Raw genomic sequence first — 12,091 nt, forward strand, 5'->3', positions numbered from 1 at the left:
ACTTGCATCAACAGGTAAGGCGTGTTTGTTGTTTTACGACACTATATAAGTACTTGCATCAACAGGTAAGGCGTGTTTGCATCAACAGGTAAGGCGTGTTTGTTGTTTTACGACACTGTATAAGTACTTGCATCAACAGGTAAGGCGTGTTTGTTGTTTTGTTTGTTGACATCATGACCATCGACACACGCAATTGGGCTACGATTACATGCATCAACCAAATCAGCTAGCCCGACCACCCGATCCAGTTAGTCTCCTCTTACGACAAGCGTAGTCGCCTTTTACAGCAAGCATGGGTTGCTGAGGACGGCTTAATGGCTACAATAGGTAGGTATACTACCCAATGTCTAGGCGCCATATTGATTCCCGGGATCAAAGTATCTTGTTGATTATTTTATTACAGTTATCAAGAAGTGTCCTTATTAAATCTACAATCTGTGGAATATTTATATTTCCTTTAAGCAGGTGGCTACAAACCTATCAGCAAATATTGAGAGACCTCAAGATTGGTATTTGTAAAAGGATATGTACTATTAACCCGTCTGGAAGTGGCATTGGACACCTTTAAAGTACTGTGTCATGTTTATATATTACCATTTGGATGATGCTAGTAACAGTACAAACTAGTGCACAGAGTTTCATTGTTGTGGGCCAAGATTTCAATCAATCAGAGAATATTCCTGTAGATATCACCCTGCTCAGAGTGGCATGATGCCTTTTAAGTGAAAAAAGGGGGTGGATCTTTTTAAAGTTCCATCTTGCTCCTTATAGTGTAACATTTATGTTAACTGTATAGCCCCTGAACAGAGTTTGGGGGCAGTAGGTTTAAAATGTTATTTTTAAGGGAATATTGACTGTTTACTACACATATATTGCATAACACATTCAAAATCAATAAGACATTGGGAGCTTATATCCGTCTAATTCCGCTTCCCTTTCCGATCCTTTCCGTTCCCGTGCTTGCAATCTCCTCACAGCGATAGTACGTTCCCAGAGCTCTCTATACTATGTTACCGAGAGTGTAACGAAGGTGTCACGCGCTGGGAAGGAGCTTGCCGTGCTTGTTACTGAGGGAGAGCACTCTGATCTCGCAATGACACTCGTGAAAACACTGTCAGTCTGCAGCCGGGTGGGGACGACATTACAACCGTGCAGGTGCGTCAACCATTCTGCCTCCCTACTCTCTGCATGGATAAACCACACGCGCCGCGTCGTAATCGTGGACGCCCTCATGGGGAGTGGTGCTCACGCTATTGCTGCAGATGTTCAAATGTTGATCACGCCCTCAGTTTTCGTGCACCGTAAACAGGGCCAGTTAAATCGTAACCAGTTTGTCTGTTGTCGCCTTACATTAAGTGTGCTCACTACACCCCACCCCCTCCCAACCCCTCCCAACCCCTCCCCGCCCTAAAAATGTATTTGATTAAAAGGAATGCGCGGCAATGCATACACATGTATCTTTTGGATGGGAGACACGGGCGGAAGTCTACCCCCAGGTCGGTTCATTTTGTAGGACTCTAGCGCTTTGTCATAAAAAAAATGTGCCAAAGATTTTTTTTAATTTTTAAAATGTTCACAATTTGTTAATATCATGAAATTGTCTCCGGCAAAACTAATGACTTGGTTGTCACTATTTTAGTATGAGGCCTAGCTGCCTAATGTATGCACTAGCTCAGCAAACCCCCATCTAACATGTTTCCGAGTCTCACCTATTTTTGAGCCCCTAAACATGACGTAACCATGAACATGACGTAACCATGAACATGACGTAATCATGAACATGACGTAACCATAAACATAACCATGAACATGACGTAACCATGAACATGACGTAACCATGAACATGACGTAATGAACATGACGCAACCATGCTTAATGATGTAATCAAGGTAGATGCTTCAGATCCAACTGAAGACTGCTAAAGTTCTGATACGAATTACGCTACAAAAAGTAAAATATTCAATAAGTAATGGAAACATACATCTAAACTGACTTTTTCACTAATGCTTATTTTAATCAAACTTGATCTGATGATAATTTGCAGTAGATGTATTGGCTGCTGTTTGTAAATTTCCTGTCTGTTATGTCATGTGACAGATCATGATGTGCATCTTTTGAAACCTAACTGTCATGAAGGGGCTCTTGATCAGGTGACAGTAACAAGATGGCGTTGATTGACTTGTCTTGCTTGGTACGGCATTATCACAATTAAACTGACAAGATGTGGTCATTTGACTAACAGGAATATATGTTCTCAAAGATAAGATTTATTGTATTTGTATTGGGAATGTTATTAGATGTGTATTTAGTACCGTATTCGACGTAATAAGCGCCCCGTTCTTATAAGCGCCCATGGCGATATTTGCTAATATATTGGCCAGTGAACAATCCCAATTAGCACCCCTTTCGATTGATCAATGCACACAAGACTTATTTATTCACGTATAATGCGCACTCGTGTGCTATATGCTTCCTTAATTATGGGCAATTAAATTCTGGAAAAATATATCTGTCGTATATAAGCATTTCAGGCTGTCAGCATAAACCACGAAATTTATCTTTCAATTCTGTTTTTTTCACCCAAATAATATTCTAATAAGAACCCCCTATTTCTAATTTTGAGAACGCCCTGGGCGCTTATTACGTCGAATACGGTAATACTACTTAGGGGCTCGAAAACGCAGTGAGCGGGGATACTATCATAGTAAATTGTGATGATCTAGAGTATCTGTGTCCCCACTTTGGCAGCTTCCTATGTACAGGGCTGTCAACTTTAAAATTCAGCGGGCCTTACGGCCTGCACTTTACTTTGAGCTGTAAACATGGTAGATGAATCTCGACATTGCGATTGCTTGATGAAACGAGGATCCAGCTTGAAGGTACTCTGCTCGTTGCTCGTTCTTCCATTGTGCTGCCTACTGTCAGGTGTCTGGTTGTCTGCCCTTGTGCTGCCTACTGTCAGGTGTCTGGTTGTCTTCCCTTGTGCTGCCTACTGTCAGGTGTCTGGTTGTCTGCCCTTGTGCTGCCTACTGTCAGGTGTCTGGTTGTCTGCCCTTGTGCTGCCTACTGTCAGGGGTCTAGTTGTCTGCCCTTGTGCTGCCTACTGTCAGGGGTCTAGTTGTCTGCCATTGTGCTGTCTACTGTCAGGTGTCTGGTTGTCTGCCCTTGTGCTGCCTACTGTCAGGTGTCTGGTTGTCTGCCCTTGTGCTGTCTACTGTCAAGTGTCTAGTTGTCTGCTCTTGTGCTGTCTACTGTCAGGTGTCTAGTTGTCTGCCCTTGTGCTGCCTACTGTCAGGTGTCTGGTTGTCTGCCCTTGTGCTGTCTACTGTCAGGGGTCTAGTTGTCTGCCCTTGTGCTGTCTACTGTCAGGTGTCTGGTTGTCTGCCCTTGTGCTGTCTACTGTCAGGTGTCTGGTTGTCTGCCCTTGTGCTGCCTACTGTCAGGTGTCTGGTTGTCTGCCCTTGTGCTGCCTACTGTCAGGTGTCTGGTTGTCTTCCCTTGTGCTGCCTACTGTCAGGTGTCTGGTTGTCTGCCCTTGTGCTGCCTACTGTCAGGGGTCTAGTTGTCTGCCCTTGTGCTGCCTACTGTCAGGGGTCTAGTTGTCTGCCCTTGTGCTGTCTACTGTCAGGTGTCTGGTTGTCTGCCCTTGTGCTGCCTACTGTCAGGTGTCTGGTTGTCTGCCCTTGTGCTGTCTACTGTCAGGTGTCTAGTTGTCTGCTCTTGTGCTGTCTACTGTCAGGTGTCTAGTTGTCTGCCCTTGTGCTGCCTACTGTCAGGTGTCTGGTTGTCTGCCCTTGTGCTGTCTACTGTCAGGGGTCTAGTTGTCTGCCCTTGTGCTGTCTACTGTCAGGTGTCTAGTTGTCTGCCCTTGTGCTGTCTACTGTCAGGTGTCTGGTTGTCTGCCCTTGTGCTGCCTACTGTCAGGTGTCTAGTTGTCTGCCCTTGTGCGGTCTACTGTCAGGTGTCTAGTTGTCTGCCCTTGTGCTGTCTACTGTCAGGTGTCTAGTTGTCTGCCCTTGTGCTGTCTTCTGTCAGGTGTCTAGTTGTCTGCCCTTGTGCTGTCTACTGTCAGGGGTCTAGTTGTCTGCCCTTCTGCTGCCTACTGTCAGGTGTCTGGTTGTCTGCCCTTGTGCTGCCTACTGTCAGGGGTCTAGTTGTCTGCCCTTGTGCTGCCTACTGTCAGGGGTCTAGTTGTCTGCCCTTGTGCTGTCTACTGTCAGGTGTCTGGTTGTCTGCCCTTGTGCTGCCTACTGTCAGGTGTCTAGTTGTCTGCTCTTGTGCTGTCTACTGTCAGGTGTCTAGTTGTCTGCCCTTGTGCTGTCTACTGTCTGTTGTGTAGTTCTCTGCCCTTGTGCCGTCTACTGTCAGGTGTCTAGTTGTCTGCCCTTGTGCTGTCTACTGTCAGGTGTCTAGTTGTCTGCCCTTGTGCTGTCTACTGTCAGGTGTCTAGTTGTCTGCCCTTGTGCTGTCTACTGTCTGTTGTGTAGTTCTCTGCCCTTGTGCCGTCTACTGTCAGGTGTCTAGTTGTCTGCCCTTGTGCTGTCTTCTGTCAGGTGTCTTGTCATTGTCGTCACATGTCTGGTTGTCTTACCTTTTGCTGTTGAAGGATTGGTAGCCTAGTGGTTAAAGCTTTCGCTCGTCACAAAGAAGACCCAGGTTGGACTCCTGACATGGGTGCAATGTGTGCAGCCCATTTCTGGTGTGCCCTGCTGTGATAAACCATACTCACACATTTACTTTGTGCTTTCTCCTGTCAGGTGTCTGGTTGTCTGACCTTGTGTTGTCTACTTTAGATGTCGGATCATCTCACCCCCTCTACACAGTCAGTCACATGTCCGGCTACATCACTTCCTGTGTGTCCGAAATGGAAGAGGAAGTCACCATCAGTTACCATGGTTACACAGATGTTTCAGAACAAAGAGGAAAGTGGATAGAGAAGTAGTTCCTGAGACCACATCAACACTAGGAAGTCTGCTGAAGCCATTCTGCCTCTCAGTTGCTGTAAGTCAGTGTGTGTGTGTGTGTGTGTGTGCGTGTGCGTGTGCGTGTGTGTGTGTGCGTGTGCGTGTGCGTGTGCGCCTGTGCCTGTGCCTGTCAATGTGTCACTATGCAGGCCACAAGGTTACACAAACTTCAAAGGAGCCACTTGGCTCCTAAATTAATTTTTCAAGGAGCCAAATAGAATTTCAAGGCGCCAAGGCAAAATGTAAGGAGCCAAAAGTAATGACTTGTAATTTAACTGAGCTTCTGCATAACAAAACACAAAAAAATCCATTAGTTTGAATAATCAGTTTTATATCATGTACAACAACTGTTGTTGAAGCTTTTGAGTTTTTCAGAAAAAAACAAGCTTTAGAACATCGTGTCAGTAACATCATCAGACAAGCTTTAGAACATGTGTCAGTAACATCATCAGACGAGCTTTAGAACATCGTGTCAGTAACATCATCAGACAAGCTTTAGAACATTATGTCAGTAACATCATCAGACAAGCTTTAGAACATCGCGTCAGTGACATCATCAGACAAGCTTTAGAACATTGTGTCAGTAACATCATCAGACAAGCTTTAGGACATCATGTCAGTAACATCATCAGACAAGCTTTAGGACATCGTGTCAGTAACATCATCAGACAAGCTTAAGAACATTGTGTCAGTAACATCATCAGACAAGCTTTAGGACATCGTGTCAGTAACATCATCAGACAAGCTTTAGGACATCGTGTCAGTAACATCATCAGACATGCTTAAGAACATTGTGTCAGTAACATCATCGGACAAGCTTAAGAACATTGTGTCAGTAACATCATCGGACAAGCTTAAGAACATTGTGTCAGTAACATCATCTGACAAGCTTAAGAACATTGTGTCAGTAACATCATCAGACAAGCTTTAGGACATCGTGTCAGTAACATCATCTGACAAGCTTAAGAACATTGTGTCAGTAACATCATCGGACAAGCTTAAGAACATTGTGTCAGTAACATCATCAGACAAGCTTTAGGACATCGTGTCAGTAACATCATCTGACAAGCTTAAGAACATTGTGTCAGTAACATCATCAGACAAGCTTAAGAACATTGTGTCAGTAACATCATCAGACAAGCTTTAGGACATCGTGTCAGTAACATCATCAGACAATCTTAAGAACATTGTGTCAGTAACATCATCAGACAAGCTTTAGGACATTGTGTCAGTAACATTATCAGACAATCTTAAGAACATTGTGTCAGTAACATCATCAGACAAGCGTAAGAACATTGTGTCAGTAACATCATCAGACAAGCTTTAGGACATCGTGTCAGTAACATCATCAGACAAGCTTAAGAACATTTTGTCAGTAACATCATCAGACAATCTAAAGAACATCGTGTCAGTAACATCATCAGACAAGCTTAAGAACATTTTGTCAGTAACATCATCGGACAAGCTTAAGAACATTGTGTCAGTAACATCATCAGACAGTTTACCGGTGCCAGTTGCAGGTTTTGGTTCATCGAACGTGTCGACAGACGATGAAACTTCTGTGTCAGCTTAGCCATTCGAAGCATTCCGTATTTTCCTGAGTATACTGCGCATTTTTAAAAAAACCAACCACAGTTGTGTAGAAGGGGTGCGCATTATACACGAAATAATGAGTTTTGATGTTTTTCCCCCATGGAAAGACATTACCGTGAGCACGTAACACCGGAAATACCATGTCAACAAATCCATACTGAGATACGCAAATTAATCATGTAATTACACTGTCTGACTATAAAACATGTTCTTTGTATATCTGGACTTATGTGTGTAACTTATTTCATTAATTTTATTCAAAATTACTTTTAATATTTTTATACTTTTAATTAATTTTGGCGAAATCGTGTGTGAAGCGATCGGAAGATCGCACAACACACCTTTATTAACAGAAACCACGGTCAGATTACTGCTATTGACGCCTTGAAACAAACTTTAGTTGACAGAGAATGGATACATATGTCATAAATGCCATACTTTGACTCGTTAAAAGTCATATTTGATTTTGTTGGACAATTCTATGTCAACACATAATTCTCGCGATCACGCGATCACGTACGCTGGAGCCTTGACGGTGACTGGTCAGACTGGTTCCATGTAAAAAATAATACCCGGAAATAGCAATCAGCTGCTTCGCTTAGGGTTATTATTATTTCAAATATGTTTAGTAAAAGCTGCATCTAAATTAACAAGATATTGGAATATATTATTCCTGATAAAAAAATAGTTTCAGATAAGAATTTTGCCGATCCTTGCATTAAAACCCTGTAAAGTTATATCAATGGGTGTGTCTTGACCGAATCACCGGTAGATTCCAAGAACATGTGTGTACAGCTGATAGCTGTGTCCGGCTTAGTTTACGAGAAAATACACAAGGTAATCTTAATCCATGGATATAAAACAATGCCTAGCAGAACAAAAAAATACAATTTAATCAACATGTCTGGTGATTTTTTATCTCAAATTTCGAATTTGTACTGACCAAGTTTCTCATCACCCGTTTGTTTGCCAGACTTCGCTGAAGGGGTAGATATATCTACGGTGTGATTTTTCTTCTGCGCTTGGTAGATCTATTGGAAATTTTTTTCCCCAAAAAATACTGAATCTGCTAGAGAGGGGTGTGCACTATACTAAAGAAAATACGGTATTCATCATTTGCCGATTGACAACGATTTGTTGTTGTTTTGACTTGCGCCAATATGGAAAAATACTTCGTGTTTTTGAACGGCGAAACGACCGCCACAGCTGTCACCTGGGCGGATGCCGTACAGCGCATGCGTGGGTACTAAACTCTTAACATCGTTAGTGCATTACCTAATAACGGAAAGTGCTTCCTTCATTCCAGGTATGGAGCTTCATAGCGAAAGCGAAAACAGTACACATGGCCTAGCAGTGATCTAGTTGATGTTATTATGTTCTGATATCAATTTTTTTCACTGAAGTTACCACACTTATATTAAAAGTGATCTTTTTTAATATCTTATGACAAGAGATATTTAGTCGCCAAACTTAATTAAAGACAGGTGGCCTGTAGGACATCTTGTTGCAGGTGTGTTGGACTAGGACTGTATGTAGGACATCTTGTTGCAGGTGTGTTGAACTAGGACTGTATGTAGGACATCTTGTTGCAGGTGTGTGGGACTAGGACTGTATGTAGGACATCTTGTTGCAGGTGTGTGGGACTAGGACTGTACATAGGACATCTTGTTGCAGGTGTGTGGGACTAGGACTGTATGTAGGACATCTTGTTGCAGGTGTGTGGGACTAGGACTGTATGTAGTACATCTTGTTGCAGGTGTGTGGGACTAGGACTGTATGTAGTACATCTTGTTGCAGGTGTGTTGGACTAGGACTGTATGTAGGACATGTTGTTGCAGGTGTGTGGTACTAGGATTGTATGTAGGACATCTTGTTGCAGGTGTGTGGGACTAGGACTGTATGTAGGACATCTTGTTGCAGGTGTGTCGGACTAGGACTATATATAGGACATCTTGTTGCATGTGTGTGGGACTAGGACTGTATGTAGGACATCTTGTTCCAGGTGTGTGGGACTAGGACCGTATTTAGGACATCTTGTTGCAGGTGTGTGGGACTAGGACTGTATGTAGGACATCTTGTTGCAGGTGTGTGGGACTAGGACTGTATGTAGGACATCTTGTTGCAGGTGTGTTTAACTAGGACTGTATGTAGGACATCTTGTTGCAGGTGTGTGGAACTAGGACTGTATGTAGGACATCTTGTTGCAGGTGTGTTGAACTAGGACTGTATGTAGGACATCTTGTTGCAGGTGTGTGGGACTAGGACTGTATGTAGGACATCTTGTTGCAGGTGTGTTTAACTAGGACTGTATGTTGGACATCTTGTTGCAGGTGTGTGGGACTAGGACTGTATGTAGTACATCTTGTTGCAGGTGCGTGGGACTAGGACTGTATGTAGGACATCTTGTTGCAGGTGTGTGGAACTAGGACTGTATGTAGGACATGTTGTTGCAGGTGTGTGGGGCTAGGACTGTATGTAGGACATCTTGTTGCAGGTGTGTTGAACTAGGACTGTATGTAGTACATCTTGTTGCAGGTGCGTGGGACTAGGACTGTATGTAGGACATCTTGTTGCAGGTGTGTAGGACTAGGACTGTATGTAGGACATCTTGTTGCAGGTGTGTGGGACTAGGACTGTATGTAGGACATCTTGTTCCAGGTGTGTGGGACTAGGACTATATATAGGACATCTTGTTGCAGGTGTGTGGGACTAGGACTGTATGTAGGACATCTTGTTGCAGGTGTGTGGGACTAGGACCGTATGTAGGACATCTTGTTGCAGGTGTGTGGGACTAGGACTGTATGAAGGACATGTTGTTGCAGGTGTGTTGAACTAGGACTGTATGTAGGACATCTTGTTGCAGGTGTGTTGAACTAGGACTGTATGTAGGACATCTTGTTGCAGGTGTGTGGAACTAGGACTGTATGTAGGACATCTTGTTGCAGGTGTGTGGGACTGGGACTGTATGTAGGACATGTTGTTGCAGGTGTGTGGGACTAGGACTGTATGTAGGACCTCTTGTTGCAGGTGTGTGGGACTAGGACTGTATGTAGGACATCTTGTTGCAGGTGCGTGGGACTAGGACTGTATGTAGGACATCTTGTTGCAGGTGTGTGGAACTAGGACTGTATGTAGGACATGTTGTTGCAGGTGCGTGGGAATAGGACTGTATGTAGGACATCTTGTTGCAGGTGTGTAGGACTAGGACTGTATGTAGGACATCTTGTTGCAGGTGTGTGGGACTAGGACTGTATGTAGGACATCTTGTTGCAGGTGCGTGGGACTAGGACTGTATGTAGGACATCTTGTTGCAGGTGTGTGGAACTAGGACTGTATGTAGGACATGTTGTTGCAGGTGCGTGGGAATAGGACTGTATGTAGGACATCTTGTTGCAGGTGTGTAGGACTAGGACTGTATGTAGGACATCTTGTTGCAGGTGTGTGGGACTAGGACTGTATGTAAGACATCTTGTTGCAGGTGTGTGGGTCTAGGACTGTATGTAGGACATCTTGTTGCAGGTGTGTCTGACTAGGACTGTATGTAGGACATCTTGTTGTAGGTGTGTGGGACTAGGACTATATGTAGGATATCTTGTTGCAGGTGTGTAGGACTAGGACTGTATGTAGGACATGTTGCAGGTGTGTTGAACTAGGCCTGTATGTAGTACATGTTGTTGCAGGTGTGTGTGACTAGGACTATATGTAGGAAATCTTGTTGCAGGTGTGTTGGACTAGGACTGTATGTAGGACGTCTTGTTGCAGGTGTGTAGGACTAGGACTGTATGTAGGACATGTTGTTGCAGGTGTGTGGGACTAGGACTGTATGTAGGACATCTTGTTGCAGGTGTGTGGGACTAGGACTATGTAGGACATCTTGTTGCAGGTGTGTAGGACTAGGACTGTATGTAGGACATCTTGTTGCAGGTGTGTTGGACTAGGACTGTATGTAGGACATCTTGTTGCAGGTGTGTGGGACTAGGACTATATGTAGGACATCTTGTTGTAGGTGTGTTGGACTAGGACTGTATGTAGGACATCTTGTTGCAGGAGCGTGGGACTAGGACTGTATGTAGGACATCTTGTTGGAGGTGTGTAGGACTAGGACTGTATGTAGGACATCTTGTTGCATGTGTGTGGGACTAGGACTGTATGTAGGATATCTTGTTGTAGGTGTATGGTACAAGGACTATATATAGGACATCTTGTTGCAGATGTGTAGGACTAGGACTGTATGTAGGACATGTTGCAGGTGTGTTGAACTAGGACTGTATGTAGTACATCTTGTTCCAGGTGTGTTGAACTAGGACTGTATGTAGGACATCTTGTTGCAGGTGTGTGGGACTAGGACTGTCTGTAGGACATCTTGTTGCAGGTGTGTCGGACTAGGACTGTATGTAGGACATGTTGTTGCAGGTGTGTTGGACTAGGACTGTATGTAGGACATCTTGTTGCAGGTGTGTCTGACTAGGACTATATGTAGGACATCTTGTTGTAGGTGTGTGGGACTAGGACTGTATGTAGGACATCATGTTGCAGGTGTGTGGGACTAGGACTGTATGTAGGACAACTTGTTGCAGGTGTGTGGGACTAGGACTGTATGTAGGACATATTGTTGCAGGTGTGTTGAACTAGGACTGTATGTAGGACGTCTTGTTGTAGGTGTGTTGGACTAGGACTGTATGTAGGACATCTTGTTGCAGGTGTGTTGAACTAGGGCTGTATGTAGGACATCTTGTTGCAGGTGTGTGGGACTAGGACTGTATGTAGGACATCTTGTTGCAGGTGTGTGGGACTAGGACTGTATGTAGGACATCTTGTTGCAGGTGTGTTGAACTAGGACTGTATGTAGGACATCTTGTTGTAGGTGTGTGGGACTAGGACTGTATGTAGGACATCTTGTTGCAGGTGTGTGGAACTAGGACTGTATGTAGGACATCTTGTTGCAGGTGTGTGGGACTAGGACTGTATGTAGGACATCTTGTTGCAGGTGTGTAGGACTAGGACTGTATGTAGGACATGTTGTTGCAGGTGTGTGGGACTAGGACTGTATGTAGGACGTCTTGTTGCAGGTGTGTAGGACTAGGACTGTATGTAGGACATCTTGTTGCAGGTGTGTTGGACTAGGACTGTATGTAGGACGTCTTGTTGCAGGTGTGTGGGACAAGGACTGTATGTAGGACGTCTTGTTGCAGGTGTGTCGGACTAGGACTGTATGTAGGACATCTTGTTGCAGGTGTGTTGGACTAGGACTGTATGTAGGACATCTTGTTGCAGGTGTGTGGGACTAGGACTGTATGTAGGACATCTTGTTGCAGGTGTGAGGGACTAGGACTGTATGTAGGACATCTTGTTGCAGGTGTGTTGGACTAGGACTGTATGTAAGACGTCTTCTTGCAGGTGTGTAGGACTAGGACTGTATGTAGGACATCTTGTTGCAGGTGTGTGGGACTAGGACTGTATGTAGGACATCTTGTTGCAGGTGTGTGGGACTAGGACTGTATGTAGGACGTCTTGTTGCAGGTGTGTAGGACTAG

General features: G+C 44.2%; 1 protein-coding gene across 1 annotated transcript in view; it reads left to right on the forward strand.

Annotated features, from left to right (window-relative positions):
* The first annotated feature begins 1,020 nt into the window (after positions 1-1,020).
* Positions 1,021-12,091, forward strand: part of LOC124128407 (presenilins-associated rhomboid-like protein, mitochondrial) — a 72,656-nt gene continuing 61,585 nt past the window's right edge. The window contains exons 1-2 of the mRNA XM_048393066.1: positions 1,021-1,155; positions 4,794-5,001. Coding sequence (XP_048249023.1) covers positions 1,094-1,155; positions 4,794-5,001 — 270 coding nt within the window. The 5' untranslated portion in view covers positions 1,021-1,093. The remainder of the gene's footprint in view (positions 1,156-4,793; positions 5,002-12,091) is intronic.

Source organism: Haliotis rufescens, unplaced genomic scaffold, assembly GCF_023055435.1.
Source record: "Haliotis rufescens isolate VD_foot unplaced genomic scaffold, xgHalRufe1.0.p SCAF_113, whole genome shotgun sequence".
NCBI lineage: Eukaryota > Metazoa > Mollusca > Gastropoda > Lepetellida > Haliotidae > Haliotis > Haliotis rufescens.